This window comes from Silurus aristotelis, assembly GCF_946808225.1.
Source record: "Silurus aristotelis genome assembly, chromosome: 16".
Taxonomy (NCBI): domain Eukaryota; kingdom Metazoa; phylum Chordata; class Actinopteri; order Siluriformes; family Siluridae; genus Silurus; species Silurus aristotelis.
In genome coordinates, this window is record NC_139589.1 from 15032713 (window position 1) to 15057585 (window position 24873).

Below are 24873 nucleotides of genomic sequence, written 5' to 3' on the forward strand. Positions count from 1 at the left end.
GTGGTCGTTTCATCTGACCTGCGGCCGTATGTCTTGGACACTCGGGTAAAGAGAGGGGCGGAGCTGTCAACTGATCACCACCTGGTGGTGAGTTGGATCCGATGGCGGGGGAGGAAGCTGGACAGACTCGGCAGACCCAAGCGTACTGTGAGGGTCTGCTGGGAACGTTTGGCCGAGCCTCCTATCAGAGAGATTTTCAACTCCCACCTCCGGCGGAGCTTTGACCAGATCCCGAGGGAGGCCGGAGATATTGAGTCCGAGTGGACCATGTTCTCCACCTCCATTGTCGAAGCGGCCGCTCGGAGCTGTGGCAGTAAGGTCTCCGGTGCCTGTCGAGGCAGCAATCCCCGAACCCGGTGGTGGAAACCGGAAGTAAGGGATGCTGTCAAGCTGAAGAAGGAGTCCTACCGGGCCTGGTTGGCTTGTGGGACTCCTGAGGCAGCTGACGGGTACCGGCAGGCCAAGCGAACTGCAGCCCAGGTGGTTATCGAGGCAAAAACTCGGGCCTGGGAGGAGTTCGGTGAGGCCATGGAGAAGGACTATCGGCTGGCCTCGAAGAGATTCTGGCAAACCGTCCGGCGCCTCAGGAGGGGAAAGCAGTGCCCCACCAATGCTGTTTACAGTAGAGGTGGGGAGCTGTTGACCTCAACTGGGGATGTCCTTGGACGGTGGAAGGAATACTTCGAGGATCTCCTCAATCCCGCCGTCACGTCTTCCATTGAGGAAGCAGAGGCTGAGGGCTCAGAGGCGGACTCGTCCATCACCCAAGCTGAAGTCACCGAGGTAGTAAAGAAACTCCTCTGTGGCAAGGCACCGGGGGTGGATGAGATCCGCCCTGAGTACCTCAAGTCTCTGGATGTTGTGGGGCTGTCTTGGCTGACACGCCTCTGCAGCATCGCGTGGCGGTCGGGGACAGTGCCTCTGGAATGGCAGACCGGGGTGGTGGTCCCTCTTTTTAAGAAAGGGGACCGGAGGGTGTGTTCCAACTATAGGGGGATCACACTTCTCAGCCTACCTGGGAAAGTCTATGCCAGGGTACTGGAGAGGAGAATACAGCCGATAGTAGAACCTCGGATTCAGGAGGAACAATGTGGTTTTCGTCCAGGCCGTGGAACACTGGACCAGCTCTATACCCTCTACAGGGTGCTGGAGGGTTCATGGGAGTTTGCCCAACCAGTCCACATGTGCTTTGTGGATTTGGAAAAGGCATTCGACTGTGTCCCTCGCGGCGGCCTGTGGAGGGTACTCCGGGAGTATGGGATCGGGGGCCCTTTACTAAGGGCTGTCCGGTCCCTGTATGACCGAAGCAGGAGCTTGGTTCGCATTGCCGGCAGTAAGTCAGACTTGTTCCCGGTGCATGTTGGACTCCGGCAGGGCTGCCCTTTGTCACCGGTTCTGTTCATAATTTTTATGGACAGAATTTCTAGGCGCAGCCAGGGGTCGGAGGGTGTCCGGTTTGGTGACGACACGATTTCGTCTTTGCTCTTTGCAGATGATGTTGTCGTGTTGGCTTCATCAGACCAGGGCCTTCAGCATGCACTGGGACGGTTTGCAGCCGAGTGTGAAGCGGCTGGGATGAGAATCAGCACCTCCAAATCCGAGGCCATGGTCCTCAGTCGGAAAAGGGTGGCTTGCCCACTTCAGGTTGGTGGGGAGTTCCTGCCGCAAGTGGAGGAGTTTAAGTATCTTGGGGTTTTGTTCACGAGTGAGGGAAGGGTGGAACGGGAGATTGACAGACGGATCGGTGCAGCTTCTGCAGTAATGCGGTCGATGTACCGGTCTGTCGTGGTGAAGAAGGAGCTGAGCCGCAAGGCAAAACTCTCGATTTACCGGTCAATCTACGTTCCTACTCTCACCTATGGTCATGAGCTCTGGGTCATGACCGAAAGGACAAGATCCCGGATACAGGCGGCCGAAATGTGCTTTCTCCGCAGGGTGGCTGGCCGATCCCTTAGAGATAGGGTAAGAAGCTCAGTCACTCGGGAGGAGCTCGAAGTAGATCCGCTGCTCCTCCACATCGAGAGGGGTCAGCTGAGGTGGCTCGGGCATCTGTTCCGGATGCCTCCTGGACGCCTTCCTGGGAAGGTGTTCCGGGCGCGTCCCACTGGGAGGAGACCCCGGGGAAGACCTAGGACACGCTGGAGAGACTATGTCTCCCGGCTGGCCTGAGAACGCCTTGGTGTCCCCCCGAAAGAGCTGGAAGAAGTGTCTAGGGGGAGGGAAGTCTGGGCATCTTTGCTTAGACTGCTGCCCCCGCGACCCGGCATCGGATAAGCGGGAGAAGATGGATGGATGGAGTCTGTGAACTCATCCAGATCAGAGGCAGCAGCTTAAAAAACACTCTAAGTGGTAAAAACAGGCTTGTAATACCTGCTTTGTTTTATTGGTCCATTTATTTACAGTTCTTACTACAGGCTTAGCAGATTTAAGTTTTTGTATGTTGGAAGAAGATGAACCAGGCAGTGGTCAGCGAGTCCTAAAGCAGCTCTGTGGTTGGAGCGATATACATCCTTGATTGTGCTGTAGCAGTGGTCCAAAATGTTTGTTTCTGGTAGGGCATGTACTATGCTGTATGAATTTTGAAAGTTCTCACATGATGTTTGCTTAATTTAAGTCCCAGAGAATGAATATAGCAGAGTCCAGGTGCTCAGTGTCTGTGATTAGATGGGTCAGCTGTTGCAGCGCTGCATTCACACACGTTTGCAAAGTAATGTACAACACTGACCAGAATGAACGAGGAAAACTCCATCAGCAAGAAGAAAGGTTTTTCAGCTTATATAGAGCGCCTATAGATCAGGACAGCACAACTTCTTCAAAGCTGTTACATCTGTACACCAGCTTTCATTGATGTAAAAGCATGTTCTACCTCTTCGCAATTTCCCTGCCGATTCTTTGTTGCGATCCTCTCAATTCAATTAATTTTTATTTGTATAGCGCTTTTAACAATGGACATTGTCTCAAAGCAGCTTTACACAGCTGATGTGGTAAGAAAGAATAAATAATTCAATTCAATTCATTTTTATTTGTATAGCGCTTTTAACAATGAACATTGTCTCAAAGCAGCTTTACACAGATAATGCGGTGATTAAAAATGATATGTTCTTTATGAGTAAGTTTGTCCCTGATGAGCAAGCCGGTGGCGACTGGCGACTGTGGCAAGGAAAAACTCCCCAAGATGGCATAAGGAAGAAACCTTGAGAGGAACCAGACTCAAGAGGGAACCCATCCTCATCTGGGTTACACCGAATGTCCATTTGTGGCGGGTATACAATGTTGCGGGGTGCAGTGATGATGATCAAAAGCGAAGTGTATTTCTGAGTCAGTGTAGGAGACTGTTGACATCAACTACAGTCCAATCCAGGCAGGCCTGGATGAAGTGGGAAGATCCACGGGGGGGGGGAGAGGGGCAGGAACAGTGGTCACTGGAGCCTCAGGAGCATGTTTAACTCGACCGAGAGAGAGAGAGAGAGAGAGAGAGAAGAGGGTGACAGGAAGAGAAGGATATGGATTATTAAGTGTACCTATTGTTGCATGAGAGTAAAAGTCACTGTGCAGTTTGGACTCCGGCAAGACTCGCTATAGCAGCATAACTAAAAGGGAGAACCAGAAGGCAACACAGACATGAGGGATCTCTGGGATAAGAGACGGCCCACCACACCACCATTAACAAACCTGAGTGAACACGTGAATGTGAGGGGACGACAGCGTACAAATATCCCAGTTCACCAAACACTATATCAATGTTCCCTCCAGATCTGAGCCTTTACCTGAGAAAAAATCTACTGATTAAAGGCTTGACTGAATAAATATGTTTTCAACCTCGACTTGAACACTGAGACTGTGTCTGAGTCCCAAACACTGGTTGGAAGGCTGTTCCATAACTGCGGGGCTTTATAAGAGAAAGATCTGCCCCCTGCTGTAATCTTCATTATTGGAGGAACCAACAGATAGCCTGCACCTTTTGATCTAAGTAGGCGTGGAGGATCATACTGGTACAGAAGTTCACTCAGATACGGTGGTGGGAGACCATTAAGTGCTTTATATGTCAGTAGTAGAATTCTATAATCAATGCGAGATTTGATTGGAAGCCAGTGTAGACTGATTAATACAGGGGTGATGTGGTCATATTTCCTAGATCTAGTGAGGACTCTTGCTGCTGCATTCTGAACTAACTGAAGCTTATTTATGCACCTACTCGCACACCCAGACAGTAAAGCGTTACAGTAGTCTAATCTAGAAGTAACAAAAGCATGAACTAGTTTTTCTGCATCCTGTAACGACATCATATTTCTAATTTTAGCAATATTTCTAAGGTGAAAGATGGCAATCCTGGTAATATTATTCACGTGAGCCTCAAAGGAAAGACTCGAGTCAATAATCACAGGTCTTTGACAGCCGTACACGCTGAAACAGAAACACCATCCAGAGATGTTAGGTAATCGGAAAGTTTGCTTCTAGCTGCATGTGGTCCTAGTAAAAGTACTTCCGTCTTATCTGAGTTTAGCAGAAGAAAGTTATCGAGCATCCACTGTCTAATGTCCTTTACACATTTTTCAACATTGTTAAGCTGAGATCTCTCATCTGGCTTTGCTGAAATATATAGCTGTGTATCATCAGCAAATAAGATTGTGCTTTATAAATATAAGTTTGTCCCTAATGAGCAAGCCGGTGGCGACTGTGGCAAGGAAAGTCTCCCTGAGATGGCATAAGGCAGAAACCTTGAGAGGAACTCAAGAGGGAACCCATCCTCATCTGGATGGCACAGAATGTCCATTAAGCTCTTAACTGCTGGAAGCCCGGCAGATAACCAGTGTCCGAAATAGCTACATTCAGCCAGCTTTCAGTGAAACACAGAGCAGAATTTAAAAAGGCCTTATTTGTCCCAGAGAGGATAAAATTTCATCTATTTTGTTAGATAGAGAGAGAATAATCGCCAGATGGATACTAGTTCTAAAGCTACACTGTCGGAGCTTGACCAGCGTGCCTGACAAATTGTTTGAAGAGCACCACTGCTCTGCCAGCTACAATGTTTAGCAAACTGGAAATAGTGGAGTAGTGCGAAACAAGTGTTTACTGTAAAACCTTTTATAAGTATGGTGAGAGTGTGAGGTGTTATTACCAGTTAGGACATCATGATTGTGTCCTGTCTGCTCATGTTATTACCACATTTATGTGGAACTTCAGATTGTTAGAACACCACTTAGGGACCTATTTTTTTTACGGCTAAACACATTTCTTTGAAATTAGCAGACATGACACCATCATGACATCCTAACCCATACAACCCATACAAATTTTTTCCTAATTATGCTAATAATGTCCCATTAAAATTATCGCCTGTTTGAATATATGTGAGTCACATTAAAATCAACAACTATGTGAATGTTAGAGGTAGTTTATTTGTTTGGGGATGTGCATTACTATAAGATTAATTTTTCACCAGAAAATTGGTCATCGTTTGAAAATAAATAAAAAATTTCAAAGCAAAAAAATATATTGCACAAAACTGAATCATACAGAATCACACAATTGCATATGCATAAAAACATGATTTTGTTTTGTATTTTTTTGTGATTTCTTTTTTCTTCCTTTTCTCCTTTCTATGTTTTGCACTTTTTTTTCCCCAGTTTTGCAGTTAAAGTTTTTTTGTAGGGTGTTTTTTTTTTTTTTTTTTTTTCCATCATCGGCTTGCACTGTTACAATAGGAAGTTTCAACAGAAAGAGCTAAACAAATAGAGTGAGATGAATTTGCATTGGCAATTGTGTTTTTTGTTTATACTGAAAAAGTGGAGGAGGTGGCATTTGCTTAAAGCATCAAACTGTCTTCACCAGCTTGCCTTCTTTTATAGTACATTCTGGGGCCATTTGTTCCACAGCACCCAGCTATTCACATGATACAAAAGAAAAAGCAATTCAATTCATTTTTTTTTTTTTATTTGTATTGCGCTTTTAACAATGAACATTGTCTCAAAGCAGCTTTACACAGATAATGTGGTGATTAAAAGTAAATATGTTCTTTGTAAGTAAGTTTGTCCCTGATGAGCAACTGTGGCCAGGAAAAACTCCCCGAGATGGCATAAGGAAGAAACCTTGAGAGGAACCAGACTCAAGAGGGAACCCATCCTCATCTGGGTTGCACAAAATGTCCATTTGAAGCAGATATACAATGTTGCTGGGTACAGTGATGATGATCAAAAGCGAGACTGTTGACCTTAACTAGAGTCAATCCATCCTCAAAGCGCCCGTTCTTACTCCGGAATTTCATGGAACCACCCAAGATGTTGATGAGAAACCGTCCCAAGCTGCACAGAGTGGCCTCCAGTCAAAGAGAACACTATCCAGAGGCAAGCCTGGACGAAGTGGGAAGATCCACGGAGGGGAGAGGGGCAGGAACAATGGTCACTGGAGCCTCAGGAGAAAATTTAACGAAGAGAGAGAGAGAGAGAGAAGAGGGTGACAGGAAGAGAAGGATATGGATTATTAAGTGTCCTTATTGTTGTATGAAAGTTAATATCACTGTGCAGTTTGGACTCTGACAAGACTCGCTATGGCAGCATAGTTAAAAGGGAGAACCAGAAGGTAACACCAACATGAGAGATCCCTGGGATAAGAGACGACCCACCACACCACGTCAACAAACCTGACAGCCTGCACCTTTTGATCTAAGTAGGCGTGGAGGATCATACTGGTACAGAAGTTCACTCAGATACTGCGGTGTGAGACCGTTAAGTGCTTTATACGTCAGTAGTAGTATTTTATAATCAATGCGAGATTTGATTGGGAGCCAGTGTAGACTGATTAAAACAGGAGTGATGTGGTCATATTTCCTAGATCTAGTGAGGACTCTTGCTGCTGCATTCTGAACTAACTGAAGCTTATTTATGCACTTACTTGCACACCCAGACAGTAAAGTGTTACAGTAGTCTAACCTAGAAGTAACAAAAGCATGAACTAGTTTTTCGGCATCCTGTAACGACATCATATTTTTAATTTTAGGTGAAAGAAGGCGATCCTAGTGATATTCACGTGAGCCTCAAAGGAAGACTAGGGTCAATAATAAGACCAAGGTTTTAATTCATCAGACCAGTCCAGTCTTTTGCTACCCCACCCCATCCACAGCAAGCTGTGCTGCACTGTGCATTATAATCAGTTACTTTTTAAGCAATGACACACAAACTGTTTTTCCTGCTTCCAATAATCAACATTGATTTTTGACTGTTTCCTTCCTGCCTAATACCTTCCACCCCATGACAGCTTCCAGTATAATTTCTGTTAGTGGTTTTAATATTTTTGCTGATTAGTGTACATCCCCGTAAAACAACACTGCCTAAACCATATTTACAAATGAGCTGTGCATTGGGAGCATAATACTTTACTTTCCATTTAAAGCCATCACCACTTGAGATGGTAGCATTACAAAGTACATAAAATGTTTTAAATGAAATGAGGTGGTGAGCTGGGAAATTCAGAGTGGATACTTTTCTATATTTAATCTAAATTTGTTTATGAAATCAAAAGTATATCTGCAAAAATGAATTTTGATAGACAGACACTTCGCAGAGGGTCTTGTTGATTATCAAAATGAATATTGAATTTCTAGATTATTGTATTTTACAAACTAGTTTTAAACATTGGCAGCTCCTGTCATAATTCTAAATACATGTAGCTTGTATTTTAGTAAAAGTACTTTGTATGAGTTAAATTTATATTCTGTCTCTGTGTAATACCTAATGTATCAAGTTCTTAACCTCTTCCTAGTTTTTCTTTCATATTTTTAAAATTAAGTCTTCATATTCCTAAATAATTCTTAGTTTAGTTTTTTTATGTTAATGTACAGTACAGGAAAATTCTTGTATATTAGATTGTAACCCATGGTAATTTGGTGAAATGGTTAAACATTCCTTGACATGTGTAACAGAAATATTTTAATGGTGATTATTGTGATAAGATAAGATATACCTTTATTTGTCCCAAAGTGGGAACATTTCTGATGATGGAGATAATACATTACTTTCTCTTTTTTCTATTTTTCTACTTCTAACTACTTTCAGGTTTCATCTCAAACATTTCAGTACACAAACAATTTTTCCCAGACGAGGAGGACCAAAAAGGTGCAGCCAAAGCTCTAATGCGTCTCCAGGATACATATCACCTGGACTCCGAGAGCTTTTCCAAGGGGAGACTGCCAGGTCAGAGACACAGCCACACATTTCTTCTGTTTTATTGAAAACAAAATTCTTATATTTAAATATATTTATATACACACATGCACACACACACACACACACACACACACACACACACACACATATATATATATATATATATATAGCAAGGCCCTTAACCCTCTATGCTCCGGGGGTCCCTTACGAGGGAACTATCAAGGTCTGTGACGTCGGAGTGACGTGGGGCCGCCTTCCCGTGGGCTCACCACCTGCAGGAGGGACCGTAAGGGACGGTGCTGTGAGGATTGGGCAGCAGTTTAAGGCGGGGGCCTGCTTAGACTGCTGCCCCCGCGACCCGAATTACGGATAAGCGGGAGAAAATGAATGAATGAATGAATGAATGATGAATATATATATATATATATATATATATATATATATATATATATATATATATATATATATATATATATATATTAGTTTTAGTTTTTTTTTGTTAGTTTTTTTCCATTTACCTCATTTTCTGCAAATACTTTCAAAATATATTAATTCTAGTTTCTATTAGTATTTCAATTCTTGAGCAAGTTACTTCACGTCATTTCACGTTACTTCATGTCATCGGTTTTATGGGATGTAGTATTAAAAAGTGGGTCGCATTAGGATTCTAAGTGGGGTAAAGTGTGGCCTGAGAATTAAAAAAAAAAAAAGACAACAATAGGCTGCAAAAAGTTTTGCAAGTAGGTTCACAAATAGGCTGCAAACAGATTTGCATCTATATCATGACACGTTTGAGTTAACTGCATTGTTTTTTTTCCCCCCACAGTGATGCAAATCAATAAACATTACTGGACTGTCAACTTCTTGCTAATGCCCACTTTCTTCTGAACAGTTACAGCATAAGTTTACTAAACAAACTGGTTATCTATTCAATTCAATTCAATTCATTTTTATTTGTATAGCGCTTTTAACAATGAACATTGTCTCAAAGCAGCTTTACACAGATAATGCGGTGATTAAAAATGAATATGTTCTTTATGAGTAAGTTTGTCCCTGATGAGCAAGACTGGCGACTGTGGCAAGGAAAAACTCCCCGAGATGGCATAAGGAAGAAACCTTGAGAGGAACCAGACTCAAAAAGGAACCCATCCTCATCTGGGTTACACCGAATGTCCATTTGTGGCGGGTATACAATGTTTCGGGGTGCAGTGATGATGATCAAAAGCGAAGTGTATTTCTGAGTCAGTGTAGGAGACTGTTGACATCAACTACAGTCCAATCCAGGCAGGCCTGGATGAAGTGGGAAGATCCACGGGGGGGAGAGGGGCAGGAACAGTGGTCACTGGAGCCTCAGGAGCATGTTTAATTCGACCGAGAGAGAGAGAGAGAGAGAGAGAGAGAGAGAGAGAGAGAGAGAGAGAGAGAGAGAGAAGAGGGTGACAGGAAGAGAAGGATATGGATTATTAAGTGTACCTATTGTTGCATGAGAGTAAAAGTCACTGTGCAGTTTGGACTCCGGCAAGACTCGCTATGGCAGCATAACTAAAAGGGAGAACCAGAAGGCAACACAGACATGAGGGATCTCTGGGATAAGAGACGGCCCACCACACCACCATCAACAAACCTGAGTGAACACGTGAATGTGAGGGGACGACAGCGTACAAATATCCCAGTTCACCAAACACTCTATATCAATGTTCCCTCCAGATCTGAGCCTTTACCTGAGAAAAAATCTACTGATTAAAGGCTTGACTGAATAAATATGTTTTCAACCTCGACTTGAACACTGAGACTGTGTCTGAGTCCCGAACACTGGTTGGAAGGCTGTTCCATAACTGCGGGGCTTTATAAGAGAAAGATCTGCCCCCTGCTGTAATCTTCATTATTGGAGGAACCAACAGATAGCCTGCACCTTTTGATCTAAGTAGGCGTGGAGGATCATACTGGTACAGAAGTTCACTCAGATACGGTGGTGCGAGACCATTAAGTGCTTTATATGTCAGTAGTAGAATTTTATAATCAATGCGAGATTTGATTGGGAGCCAGTGTAGACTGATTAATACAGGGGTGATGTGGTCATATTTCCTAGATCTAGTGAGGACTCTTGCTGCTGCATTCTGAACTAACTGAAGCTTATTTATGCACCTACTCGCACACCCAGACAGTAAAGCGTTACAGTAGTCTAATCTAGAAGTAACAAAAGCATGAACTAGTTTTTCTGCATCCTGTAACGACATCATATTTCTAATTTTAGCAATATTTCTAAGGTGAAAGAAGGCGATATCTAATCAATAGAGGTGCTGTAAGCAGGGCTGCTGCATTCTTATTTGACAGTTGACATGGCATAGCAGATTAAATGCTATAAGGCAATGTAACTATTGCTTCTGCTTAGTTTAATACTCATGTAATACTCGACACAGGCGATGTGAGGTAATGCCACAGGTGGCAGAGGTAGGGTGTCAGGATAAAACAGGTGGAACAGTCAAGTTAGAGATTTTTAAATTTGTAATTAAAATTGTACTCAAGTATGTTTAGATTATAGTATTGTACTTAACTACATTTTAAATTATATGCATTACTGTGTAAAAAAAAAAAGAACAAACAAAATAATTAAAGAGAAAAACCCTGGTAACTACTGCACTGATTGATTTTGATGGGTGGAGGAAAATGCACTAAACTACCAAGAAAGAAAGATGTAATCGGACAATATAGACACCTTTCAAATTTTTATGATCAAAGTGTTTGCTCAAGGGAACTGAACTGGCACCTTATAAAAAATTTACATCAAACCTGCGCAAGCATGTTGGGGTAGGCTAATGATACTTAAACAGTAATACCTCGGTACTTGGTAATTCGTTCTGGAACTTGAGACGAGTGCAGGAAGAGTACTGAACAATGTTTTTTTTTTTTTTTTTAATGCAGTACTGTATAAGGAATAATGGTGTTCTTACTATTAAAAACAACTAGTTTGAGAAATATATATTCTTTTTGAACTACTTGAGTCCAACCCTGCTTAAAAAAAAAAGTAAAACTAAATTGTACTTTTTCCCTGGTGGTCTAGTGGTTAGGATGCGGCGCTCTCACCGCTGCGGCCCGGGTTCAATTCCCGGGGTCAGGGTACCAAACCCAGCAATTAGGGTTGCACAAGCCAGTGCACTCTTAGTGCCATTTCCAAGCCCAGATAAATGGGGAGGGTTGCGTTAGGACGGGCATCCAGCGTAAAAACGTGTCAAATCGAACATGCGGATCACAAATACGTATGATCTACAGTGGCGACCCCTAATGGGAGAAGCCGAAAGGAAGAAAGTTTACTTTTACTTGAGTAGATTTTGAGACTGGTAAATTTTTCTTGTACTCATGTCAAATGTCATTAAAGTAACAGTACTTTTAATTTAGTTGAATATTTTATTACTCGTTCCACCTCTGGTTATCAGGTTGCAAGTAAGCCACACTGCCACACTATCATCAACAAACGTATGTAAACGCATGTGAGTCGGGGGATGACAGCATCAGAACATCCCAGTTCACCAAAAGTAAATGTGTACAAATATAAATATATATATACAGTACAGACCAAAAGTTTGGACACACCTTCTCATTCAAAGAGTTTTCATCTCGGGGAAAAACTCCCCGAGATGTTATGTATATGTTATGTGTTAATTCATAGTTTTGATGCCTTCAGTGTGACTCTACAATTTTCATAGTCATGAAAATAAAGAAAAAAAATTTTTTTTTTGGTGAGACAAGCCTTTTTGTTCTTTTTAGTCAGGAGTGGCTATTGCTGTCAGGAATCCCCCTGCCACGCCCCCCTCGGAGGCTGTCAGATGTTGGGATTCCCTGACGCACCGCGCTACTGCTCTCGTGCGTGCCCCGCCCGCACGGAGCTGCTCGCAATCGGGCTTCACAAGGAGCAGCTGAGGCTCATTTCCATTGCCCATCACACCACCTATAAAAACCCCACACTCACCTACACAGATGGTCCGTTATTGCATGTAAGTGTGTGTAGTCTCGTGTGTGTCTGTGCAGGTTCCCGGTGGCGCGCTGCTCAGCGTATGCTTCTCCCGCTACGCACCTTCTCATTCCGGATTCCTCGTTATCTCCACGGCGGCGTGTGCGTTTCCTGGTGCGCCTCGGACTTCTGACGCTTCTCCGTCGCTGCCTCCGCGCCGCACCCCGCACCGTGGATGATATTATTATTATTATTATTATTTGTATTACGGACTGCCATTTGCCGGATTATCCCGCTCTGCGGGTGCTTTATGTTGGCTCTGCCTTTTTGTTTAAATAAAAACGCCGGCTCCTATTCCTGCCTCCGCCTCCATATGCGCAGCGTGACAGAATAACGGATCGATACAGAAAGGAATAAAGACTGAAAAAGGGGGGCGCAAAAAAGAAAAGGAAAAAAGGACATGATCGGACTAACGCCGTGGTCCCGGCGCGAATCGCAACTCGGTGGTCGGGTTCGCTTGGCCGCGATTCAGCAGCAGCCAAGCCCCGCCTCCAGGAAAACCCGAAAGCTCGCGGCCGTCTCTCGGTCATGCTCGGCAGCGCCACACCCCCTTGATGACATCACGGGTCTCCCGAATCGCTTTATTCCGGCTGAATGGGGGAAGTTTTTACGGAGCGTGAGTGAGTATATGGAGTCGTCTCCGTCCAGCTTCCCGATGGAGAAGGCCAGGATCGCGTGCGTCATGTCTCTTCTGACGGGGGAGGCGCTCTCTCTCGCCATAGAGTTGTGGGACACGAATAGAGGTGAGTTTGGCTCATGCACCCGGTTCCTCCAGCTTCTCACCAGGGAACTCGGGATGGTCACGGCTGATCTCCATCTCCTTACCCCAGCCTCCGAAAGCACGGTTCCGCACCTGAGTCTCCTGGAGATCTCCGCTCTGCTTCAGGCCCTCCAGGAAAGCTCTGCTCCGCCTCAGGTTCTCCAGGGGATCTTCATCCTGCTCCAGAATCTCTGGGATGGCTCCCAGGACCTCCCGGAGAGCTCGGTCCCGTCCCAGGACCTCCAGGAGTGCCCAGTCCCGTCCCAGAACCTCCAGGAGAGCTCTGCACCGCTACAGGTCCTTCAGGAGAACTCAACTCCGATCCAGGTCTGCCCCGGGAGCTCGGCTCCGCCCCAGGACCTCCTGGAAAGCTCGGCTCCGCTCCAGGACCTCCTGGAAAGCTCGGCTCCGCCCCAGGACCTCCCGGAAAGCTCGACTCCGCCCCAGGACCTTTTAGAAAGCTCGGCTCTGCCCCAGGACCTCCCGAAGACCTCCGCCCAGCTCCCTCCAGAGAGCTCCGCCAAGCTCCAGGTCCCTCCAGAGAGCTCAGCCTCACTCCATGCTCCTCCAGAGAGCTCAGCTTCGCTCCAGGTTCTCCAAGGGAGCTCCTCTCTGCTCCCGGTGCCTCAGGAGAGCTTCACTCCGCTCCAGGTTCTCCCAGGGAGCTCCTCTCCGCCTCCGAGCGACCCCTATGAGCTCCTCTCTGTTCCCGAGCGACCCCGTAGCTCCTCTCTGTTCTCGAGCGGCCCCGAGAGCTCCTCTCTGCCCCAGAGAGTCCCTGAGAGCTCGGTTCCGCTCCAGAGAGTCCCCGAGAGCTCGGTTCCGCTCCAGAGAGTCCCCGAGAGCTCGGTTCCGCTCCAGAGAGTCCCCGAGAGCTCGGTTCCGCTCCAGAGAGTCCCCGAGAGCTCGGTTCCGCTCCAGAGAGTCCCCGAGAGCTCGGTTCCGCTCCAGAGAGTCCCCGAGAGCTCGGTTCCGCTCCAGAGAGTCCCCGAGAGCTCGGTTCCGCTCCAGAGAGTCCCCGAGAGCTCCGCTCCGCTCCAGAGAGTCCCCGAGAGCTCCGCTCCAGTGTCCCGTGGAGTGCTCCGCTCCAGTGTCCCGTGGAGTGCTCCGCTCCAGTGTCCCGTGGAGTGCTCCGCTCCAGTGTCCCGTGGAGTGCTCCGCTCCAGTGTCCCGTGGAGTGCTCCGCTCCAGTGTCCCGTGGAGTGCTCCGCTCCAGTGTCCCGTGGAGTGCTCCGCTCCAGTGTCCCGTGGAGTGCTCCGCTCCAGTGCCCCGTGGAGTGCTCCGCTCCGCTCCAGTGTCCCGAGGGGAGCTCCGCGTTGTCCCAGGACCTCCGTGAGGGCTCGGCTCCGTCTCAGGATCTCCGTGAGGGCTCGGCTCCGCTCGTGGATCTCCGTGAGTGCTCGGCTCCGCTCGTGGATCTCCGTGAGTGCTCGGCTCCGCTCGTGGATCTCCGTGAGTGCTCGGCTCCGCTCGTGGATCTCCGTGAGTGCTCGGCTCCGCTCGTGGATCTCCAGGCAAGCCCCTCTCCGCTCCCAGGCTGCCCAGCAGGCTCCAATCTGCTCCCGAGAGTCCCAGAGAGCGCCCCTTCGCCCAGGGGTTTCCCTGTGCACTCACCTCGACTCCAGGACTGCGAATGGGAAGTCGAACCGCTGCCCCCGGGCTCCACCGAAGGCGACGGCTCACCCCACAGTCCTGCAGAAGGCAAAGTGACGCCTCAGAGTTCCTCTCCGGACAACGCCACATCCCCGAGCTCCTCCCACGGCGACATCTCGCTCCCGAGCTCCTCCCACAGCGACGTCTCGCCCCACAGACTCACAGAAGGTGACGTCGGTCCTCCAGGTTCCTCTGACGGCGACGTCAGGCCTCCAGATTCCTCAGAGGAGGACATGGCACTCCAGGGGTCCTCCAAGGGTGTCGCACAGCCTCCTGACTCCGCCGAGGACGTCCTCCAACCTCCAGTCGGGGTCGTAAGCACCGTCCAGTTCCGGTTCCCCGCCGTGGAGGTTGCTCCGCCTCTGAAGACCACCGGGGACTTCGCTCCGTCTCCGGCCTCGCTAACTGCTCACCCCCGCCTCCGGGTGTCTGTCCCTTTCAGGTCCCTGTGGGTGAGAAGGCTCCGGTCCAGACCTCCGGCGAGGACATCGCCCAGCCTCAGGTCAGCACCAGGGACGTTATGCCCTTCCTGGTCGATGTGGTTGAAGGGGCCCCCGTTCCAGGCCTCCGCGGGGGCAGTCGATCCGTTCCGGGTTCCCGTGGTGGCCGGCCCGCTACTACAGACCACCGCCGAGAACGTTTTGCAGCTTCCAGTCTCCACTGAGGGCGTCGCTCCGCCTCCAGTCTCCCCTGAGGGTGCCGTGCAGCTCCTGGTCGGCAGCTCCGCCGTCGCTCCATCTCCAGTCGACGCCAGGGGTTTTGCTCCATTCCTGGCCACAGCGTTAGGATGTGCTCCTTGGTCCCACAGTGTCCATGGTCCTCTTCCAGCTCTCCTCGGGGGTGATCGCTCCGTTTCGGGTCCTTCCCGGCTTTCCCTGGCTCCATGGCGGTTCCAACCGGGTCCCTTTAGGCCCTGGACGTTCAGGGGGGCCGTCCTCAGAGTGCCCCGGCCCACCGGGCTTTCTGTGGGTTGGGGCGTCCGGTGCCGCCCCTTCGGGGGGGGGGGTCAGGAATTCCCCTGCCACGCCCCCCTCGGAGGCTGTCAGATGTTGGGATTCCCTGACGCACCGCGCTACTGCTCTCGTGCGTGCCCCGCCCGCACTGAGCTGCTCGCAATCGGGCTTCACAAGGAGCAGCTGAGGCTCATTTCCGTTGCCCATCACACCACCTATAAAAACCCCACACTCACCTACACAGATGGTCCGTTATTGCATGTACGTGTGTGTAGTTATATATTATATGTATATAATATATATATATATATATATATATATATATATATATATATATATATATATATATATATAGGTGGTGTGGTCATGTAGTTTTAATGTATTTCCCACATTCGATCTGCTTGACGTATGCTGCAAGGAGAATCTATATCTCATAGATGATTTCTTTAATGTTCAAGTGGGTATTTTGGTTGCTTGGTTATGTAGTATTTTAGGATTTTGCATGAGGCATTTCTCCAAGTGCTGTATCTGGACCAGATCTGGTATAACAATAGTTGTTGTGGACCCTGAGTTTTGCCATCACATAAATCCTGATGAACCCTTTTCAGCAGGGAATCCATTTGTGATTAAGCTAAAGCAGTTGGAACTAAAGACATTCCTTTAGAATATCCAGACTCAAAAGAGGATCCATCCTGTGTTTACCAACTCTGTTCAGGTACTGCAGTTATAAATTAATCTCTTCTATAACTATGTACTCTATTGTCAAAAGAAAAATTGTGTAACCAAGAAATGTATTACACATTTATAAAGATCCCTTCATTTAGTCATGCTCTTTTTTTTTTTCTTTTTTTTTTGATGGTAAAAGTAGTCAAAATATATTTGGTAGTAAATTTTTAATTCATTGCAATCCAAAGCCATCTTCATTGATTTTAAGTTGTCGCATACTCATCATTTAAATATAGAGAGACTTAAGACAATATATACTGTTACGGATTGCCCACTGATACTGGCGATGTTATGTTATTGAGTCATCAGATAGAATTTGGTCGTTCATTGCACAAACTTTATCCTGCGCTCTAACATAGCATCACCTGTTGTGCATCGAGAGTGCGACTGCGCAGTTGGCATGGCACTGCCTATGTGCAATGCTCAGTTCGCCCATGTCTTGCAAGCCGCACCCTGTTCATTGCCTACAGCTTTACCAGGGATGCTGCACACTCACCACTTACACCAAAAGGGAAAGAATTCACAACATGTACAATGAAATATATGTGCAGTGGAACTTGGATCTTGGTGCAAACAGTACAGTAGAACAGTGCAAACAGGGTTTTTAGAATAAGGAAATATTGCACAAGTTGTACTAATAACTGTTAACTAATAATTAATAACTACTACTAATAATAGTAATGATATTAATAATAATAAATAATATAGTTCTGGGTGTAAAGTGTTTGGTGTGTTAGCATGGGAGAGAGGGCCAGACAGCTTGGTTTGTTATATAATCCCTCAGTTCTTAACAGCTGTGTTGGGGTGGACAGATGATGGGGTACCCAGATGAGGATGGGTTCCCTCTTGAGTCTGGTTCCTCTCAAGGTTTCTTCCTTATGCCATCTCGGGGAGTTTTTCCTTGCCACAGTTGCTCATCAGGGACAAACATACTTACAAAGAACATATTTACGTTTAATCACCACATTATCTGTGTAAAGCTGCTTTGAGACAATGTTCATTGTTAAAAGCGCTATACAAATAAAAATGAATTGAATTGAATTGAATGATCCGCTGTGGCAACCCCTAATGGGAACAGCCGAAAGAATCAGTGACGTCTAGTTGTCTTGACATCTTTTTACACAAATTGAAATTTCTGCTTGTTACACCACTACACTTGAATAAATGCAATAATTACTTTAACCTCTTGTCCTATTATTTTTGTCCAAACAACCCTCAACAACTAAATTGTTATTTTTTCCACACCCCTTTAGGCCTATTCAAGGTGGGAACATAACAAATGGGGGCTCATCCGGGATTTCCTCCTATATTATATTAGAGAGCCAAAGACAGAGCCAACTCAAGGGGGTGGGGGAAAGTAGAAAAAACAGCGCAGACATGTAACAGAGTGGCACAAACCTGGATGGGTTGAATCCTTGGTAATGTTGCAAGCTCTCTTGTGTAGACAGCTACCATAAATCATGTAGAGGTTGGGGAGCTTGGTTTCCACAATCCTCTGTGCAGTCTTAACTGTCTGAGCCAGGTCTCTCTGGTTCTTTGCAGTGCAGCTGGTGTACCACACTGTGACACAGTGACTGGGAATGCTCTCTATCATGTTCCTGCAGAAATTGTCTAAGAGCTGAGATGAAAACTTTGTCTTTCTTGAGCTTTCCCAGGAAACAAAAGCCTCTGCCGAGAGGGGGGGGTGAGCTCCTTTTTGTTTTTGTTGTGTTCAGAACTATGTTGATATCCACACACCTCTCAACCAGATGTTAAAGTCCAGAATCCATATACAGAGTGTGGTTTTTAATCCCAAGTTGCTTTGCTTGTTCACCAGTTTGTGGGCACTCTTTTGTTAAACTCTGAGCTAAAATCTATGATTAACATCCTAACATATGGGATGCTCCAGATGGGACAGGCTTGGGTGAAGTGTGATTGAGATTGCATCCACTGTTTATCTGTTCCTACTGGTAGCTGTCTAGATAAGTGGGGATGCTGGCTTTAATGTCTGAAAGGACAGCTTCTCAAAGCACTTCATAATAATTGGTGTCAGAGCAAGTGGGAGATTCAGGTCATTCAGACACCTTACTGTTAATTTTTCTACGCCACAGGAACAATAGTGGTGAATTCGGTACATCGTGAATGTCCTTAATCATTCCAGCGGCGACTCCTATTAGAGGTCATTCATTTTTCGACAAGAAAGAGAACTCCAAGGACGAGAGTTTGACTGAAAAGGAAATTCAACATGGTCACATGACATTGCACACGTTCAGGGAGACAAGTTCAAGGTCCAAAAAAACTTATTTTGCTGGTGTTAGTAAATTCTGGGGTGACCTGTGTAGGAGTAGATACAAGCATCTTACACATTACCGATTAACAGCCATAATTCAAACAGCATTGGGACACACATGCACATTTATTAGGTAGTTCCCAGTTAAAAAATTAACGTGAATGCTGTTTTTTTCCATTGCAATCCTGCCTCTGTGTATTTTTGCTAGCACAAAAGCTAAGCTTATTAAAAGAGTGAAATACTCAATAATCTGATTTTGCACATTGTTAAAACCACAATTACAATAATAATACACACCCCTAATACTTAATGTAAATAAAGACTTAAAATTTGTATCTATGCCTAATAATTCCTAAGCAAAAACTATTAGCATATGGCTTGACTAAAATTAGTTTTAAGCCTCTCCCCTTCTGTATTAATTGTTATTTTAGTTACCAACAAATAGCATGCTCCTTTTAATGGAAGTCAAGTCAAGTTTATTTTAATAGCACTTTTCACAACAGACATTGTCTCAAAGCAGCTTTACAGAATTTAACAGTTAAGGTGAATGGTGTGCATTTCTCCTTGATGAGCAAGCCATGGCGACTGTGGCAAGAAAAAAACTCCCTTGAACAGCCATGGCAGATAATAAATGGGCCTCAGGCTTTAAACTTGAACTTCTTTATTTAATTTTCTTTTATTCCATTTCATTTGTATAGTGCTTTTAAAGATGGACATTGTCACAAAGCAGCTTTTCAGAATACATTTTAAATACAGAAATTAATCTTTAGGTTTTAGATCAACATTTTTTATTCTATGTAGAAGCATAATATGATCTATCAAAGATGCACTAAAATTAATCTGTCAGGATCTTCCGGGCACACGGCGCGCACTCCCGGGTCGGCGGCTATCTTGCCATTTTTTCTGTGCCTCCCTGTATTTAAGGACACCCAAGACTTTAGTTTAGGGCCAGATTATCTCACCGGCTTCCAAAGTCCCTGAGAATATTCTTGCCACCCTGCCTGCTCTGGTTCCTGATCCTTTTCCTGAACCTGACCCCTGTTCTTCTCTGCTTCTGGTTTGGACTCTGGACTGGTTTTTTTTTTTTTTTCGGTTTATGTTTCTGCTCTGCCCTTCCTAGTTCTGTTTGGGTTTCTCGCACTGCCCCTATTGTTCTGTTTGCCGGCTTTGATTTTTTGAGAAGGGAAGAAAATAGTGCATGCAGGGTGGAGAAGAGTGGCAGGAGTGATTTGTAGGTAGATTTGATTTGAAGAGTATCTGCAAGAGTGAAAGGGAAAGTTTATAGGACTGTGGTGAGACCTGTTAAGTTGTATGGTTTAGAGTGATGTATATTTCTTGTCTTGATGGAGTGTAGATGTTGCTTGGAATGAATCTTCGCAGACACTGTTATTTCTTTGTAAATAAAGTTTTTATTTAACACAGAAATTCAGCATCTTCACGAGCCTCCTGGATCAGCTCGGAGTCGGCGTATGGATGAATCGACGACTCCCGATCCATGGCTACACACACGTTAAATAGTTTGCCCGTTCTCTGGGTCCACCTCTTAATGTATAACAGATGTATATGAGCCTATTTCGCAATAATGTTTAACACAAAGCGTAGCCTGTCTTTGTCCAGACTAAATGTATCTCAGATGTACCAGAGCTCACTTTTCCAGACCATTCATCTTAACATCTAGTGAACGGGTCAGAAGTCGTCTCCCAAGAGGACATGCATCCTGGATCATATTTTATACTTCGGCTCATACTGCTTTAAGGACGACAGCCCGTCTCATTTTCCCAGTCATGGCTCTTAAGATAAACACTATGGGCCTTTCATACATTTGGCTTAAAGGAAAACATCTGGCCAGACAGTTCAGTATAGGAGCAGAGAATTATCTTCAGCTCCTTCATGAATTTCATCAGAAGAGAAATAATCTGAATTAAGGCATTCAGACACTACATATTTAAGATATTACATATTTAAGATACTATAAGAGACAGTGGCATTGACTAAAAGACAGGAGGTGGAGCTGGAGGTAGCAGAGCTAAAGATGTTTTCGTTGAAGTGATGAGGATGAACAGGATTAGAAATTTAGTTCATTAGAAGGACAGCTCATGTAGGGTGTTTTGGGTACGAGGTGAGGGAGGTGTGATTGAGATGGTTTGGACATGTGCAGAGGAGGGACATGGGGTATATCGGTAAGAGAATGTTGAGGGTGGAGCCACCAGGAAGAAGGAAAAGAGTAAGGCCAAGAAGGAGGTTTATGGATGTGGTGAGGGAAGACCTGCAAGTACTTGGTTTGAAAGAGACAGATGTAGAGAACAGGGGGGTATGGAGACAGATGATCCGCTGTGGTGACCCCTAATGGGAGAAGCTGAAAAACAAGAAGAAGATGGTACTCCCTCTCATTACTCAGACAAGTGACATGGAGCTAATTGCAGCACTGTATAGTAGTGAAAAACAAAGCAAATAAAACACATTGGAAATTTCTGCCAAGGGTGCATTGAGAAGCCAAATATTTCAATTTCTGGTACTAGCTCTCCCCTTTCTGGAACAACCATTGCCAAAGCCACATGAACCACCTTTTACATTTATATTAACAACATTTGGCATATGCCCTTATCAAGCGCAACGTATGTGCTTTAAAGTTTATATTAATAAATACTAAGAAATCCAATAGTCTAAAAATATACTGGGAGAGAGAATAGTTGGAATACAAGTTGGTAATATAAGAAGTAATTTAAAGACTGCCAGTGACTAAGCTGTTAAGGTCAGAGAGAAGGAACTGTGCAGCAACTGTGTAAAAATGCACAGCTAGATTCTCATTAAGTTTACCAATGACATGAATGTGGTGAGTCTCATCAGCTTCAAGTGACTTCATGAGGACACAGTGATGACTCCCCACTGAACATCAACGGCTCCTATGTGGAGATCGTTAAGAATACCAAATTCCTTGCCATTCACCTAACGAAGAACCTCAACTGGTCCCTAACCACATAAAGAAAGCCCAGCAACATTTCTACGTCTTAAAAAAAAAGCTGAGGAAGGCCCAGCTCCCACCTCCTATCCTCACCACGTTCTACAAGTGAGCATTGAGATAATCCTGGATCAGCTGCATAACTGCTTGGTTTGGGAATTATGCCATGTCGGACCCCAAGACCCTACAGCGGATAGTGAGGACTGCTAAGTAGATTATTGGGGTCTCTCTTCCCTTTATCATGGACATTTATACAATACATTGCATTCACAAGAGACACATACTTCTCACACCCATTCTTCACCTTCCTGCCATTGGAAAAAAGGTGCCAAAGCATTCAGGCCCTTACATCCAGATTGCATAACATTTTCTTTACACAAGGCATTCAAATACTCAATACAAATCATGGCACACACATACACACTCATGAGCAAACCCATTTAACTGTTTGCACAAAATTGCTGTTTTGCACAAATTGCTGCTTAAAATATTATGTGGAAAAAGCATTTGCACAAAATAGAGCTGTAAAAATAAGGTGGTAAGGTGGTAAAATTCATTTACCACCTTAACTAGTGCCGTCTCTGTGCTATGATGAGGCCTAAATCCTGACTGATACATTTCAAAACTTTTATTCCTAAGTAGATGTGAGCACAACTGCATTGTTACAACCTTTTCTAAAATATTGCTGATAAAGGGGAGGTTTGATATTGATTTTGATCGTTGGACAGCTGACAAGGGTCAAGGTCAGGTTTCTTAATTAGGGGGTTAATAACTGCCAGTTTGAAGGATTTAGGTACATAACCAGTGCTAATTTAAAGGTTTATAAATTAAAACAGGTTCTATTACCTCTGGAATTATCTCAAACACAAACCTGTGCCAGATTCACCAGGAGTGTGGAAGAAAGCGGAAGACAGATATTCAGGTCTCAGTAAGTGCCAAAAAGTTGATGTGAGGCTATTGCTAAAATGCAATCTGGTTTTCTCACACCAGACTGGCAGTGTCAGAACAGATATACCACTGCTGTTTCAAATTCAGACACCAGTAGAGAGTAGATAATGTTACTAGTAGTTATGCCTCTGGTTTGTAAGTGTAAGCTTTTGGGTCTGTGTGATGAGCTGACAGGGATAGGCTTGAGTCAGTTACACTGCTAAGCATTAAAAAGAAATGTGAAAATAATGTGGGCTTTTTACTGGCTGCCAATTATGCTTCAGACTGCTACAGACAGTAGTGTCTGACGGGGCAAACCTTCAATATATCTTAAAAAACCCTGCCCACATTTCACACTTCACAAGACTGAAACTACTCTTGAATAATGACCAGATAGAACTAATTAGAATAAAAATAACACTTAAAACAAAGCTAAATCAACCATGTTTTTTAGAAGATTAAGGTGGTACAACTGTGTCGTGCCATTTTCCATTTAATTTAACACATTGTCATCTGAGCACCCTCTTGTATGAAATTGTAATTATATTTATACGGCTTTGATTGATTCCTGTAAAAGGTGGAACCACCAAAGGCATTGATGAGAAACCGTCCGAAGCTGCACAGAGTGGCCTCTAGTCGAAGAGAACCCTATCCAGAGGCAGGCCTGGACGAAGTGGGAAGATCCACAGAGGGGGGAGGGGCAGAAACAGTGGTCACTGAAACCTCAGGAGCATGTTTAACGAAAGAGAGAGAGAGAGAGAGAGAGAGAGAGAGAGAGAGAGAGAGAGAGAGAAGAGGGGTGACAGGAGGTAAAGGATATGGATGCAAATCCTGCACAGAGCCTCTAAGGCCAATCCACACAAATTCTCCCTCAACAACATCTGACCTATTTTATGTTTTAGACCCAAGTATTGGATTGTGACAGATGATTTTGTGGAAACTCGTGCACATCTCAATGAATACACCTAATTTTTACCTGCCAAGCTGAACCCAATGCCTCACTATAAACCAGGCATTTGTAAATTGACATTTAGTTACAGCTTTAATGGTCATGGCCTTTGGACCAACACCTTTACATCAATCACATGGTACTGGTTCTCTAAATGCATTTGTAAGCACATTGGCATTTGCACTTGTGGCCTGTGTGTCACCAAACTTAATTGGTGAAGAAACAGAAATGAATGACTTTAAATGAAATGGTTTCAGTGATGCAGGGAGAAGGATACTTTGGGGTAGATAAGATCAAGATCAAAAGGCAAAAAGGGAGAAAGAGTGGTACCCTTGGATACACCACATATTGGCCTTTAATATTCAGATGATAAACTGCTTTATTGCTATACAATTGTTTCTTCTTGCCATGCTTCTCTGCCTGCAGCCACCTTTTGACAATGTGTCTTGAGATGTTAGTTGAATGTGAAGAGGCAGCCAGGTTTAGTGAGTATCAGCAAGTACTAGCTGTCCTGTTCAGTGGTTTGACCTGTTGCAAAATAGCATGCTTTAGTGTTGGGTACTCTAGCAGTTTTATGACTGGAAGCAATAGTGATTTAAGTGGGGCTTTCCTTAACAGTTGCGTCAGCTAGTAGAGTTCTGCCAATGCTTATGTTGAAGGCTTCTTCTGGGTTATGAATGGATGGTGGAGCTAATGGAAGTGAGTGGTAAGATAAACACAGCTGTGTTTTACTAAATAGTGTCCTGTTTTAGTCATTGATTGAAGGGATAAAAGAAGGGAGAGATGAGAGCTGATAAAGAGAGAGCTGAACCCACCGTGCTGTGTTTGTGTGCATATTTTTCCTGACACTGAATAGTGAGTTTTACAAAATGAAAATACTTGTTTGAGTTGTCCTAAACATTCCACACCATGTTTTGACAGTTTACAAGCCCAAACTGACAGGAAGGCTAATTTCTAGAACATTCCCAGAACAATATCGCCTGTTATTTTCACAGTACCGTTTTAATGAGCCTGTGTCCACTGAAACCTCAGATATTTAATAATGTGTTACTTTAACCTATGGTAAATGCTTATAAGTCTGTTATATTTTTTGTTTTATATGTAAGCACTTTCCTAACTTTTGTCCATAGGTGTGCGCTACAGTGCATTCCTTACTGTAGATGACTGCTTTGACATGGGAAAGACAGCTTACAATGAAAATGACTACTATCATGCAGTGCTGTGGATGCAACAGGCCCTCCAACAGATGGATGCGGGAGAGGATACCAAAACATCCAAGTCAGACATCCTGGACTACCTGAGCTACTCAGTCTATCAGATGGGAGATGTTCCCCGAGCAATCGAACTCACCAGACGCCTTGTCTTTATTGGTAATCAACTCTAAAATCACATCACAGAACTCAAAGGTTATCAGAGACAAATCCATATTTGGAATCAAAATTCTGGCAAACAAGATTTAATAATTAAATTGTCACTACTTGGAAAATAATTGACAATAAACAAAC

The 24873-nt window shown here is 44.8% G+C and overlaps 1 protein-coding gene across 6 annotated transcripts in view; it reads left to right on the top strand.

Annotated features, from left to right (window-relative positions):
• p4ha2 (procollagen-proline, 2-oxoglutarate 4-dioxygenase (proline 4-hydroxylase), alpha polypeptide 2) overlaps positions 1-24873 on the top strand; it is a 73323-nt gene that overhangs the window by 17732 nt on the left and 30718 nt on the right. For all 6 annotated transcript variants that reach the window (XM_083565171.1, XM_083565167.1, XM_083565169.1 and 3 more), the window contains exons 5-6: positions 8052-8189; positions 24499-24738. In XM_083565171.1, coding sequence (XP_083421297.1) covers positions 8052-8189; positions 24499-24738 — 378 coding nt within the window. The remainder of the gene's footprint in view (positions 1-8051; positions 8190-24498; positions 24739-24873) is intronic.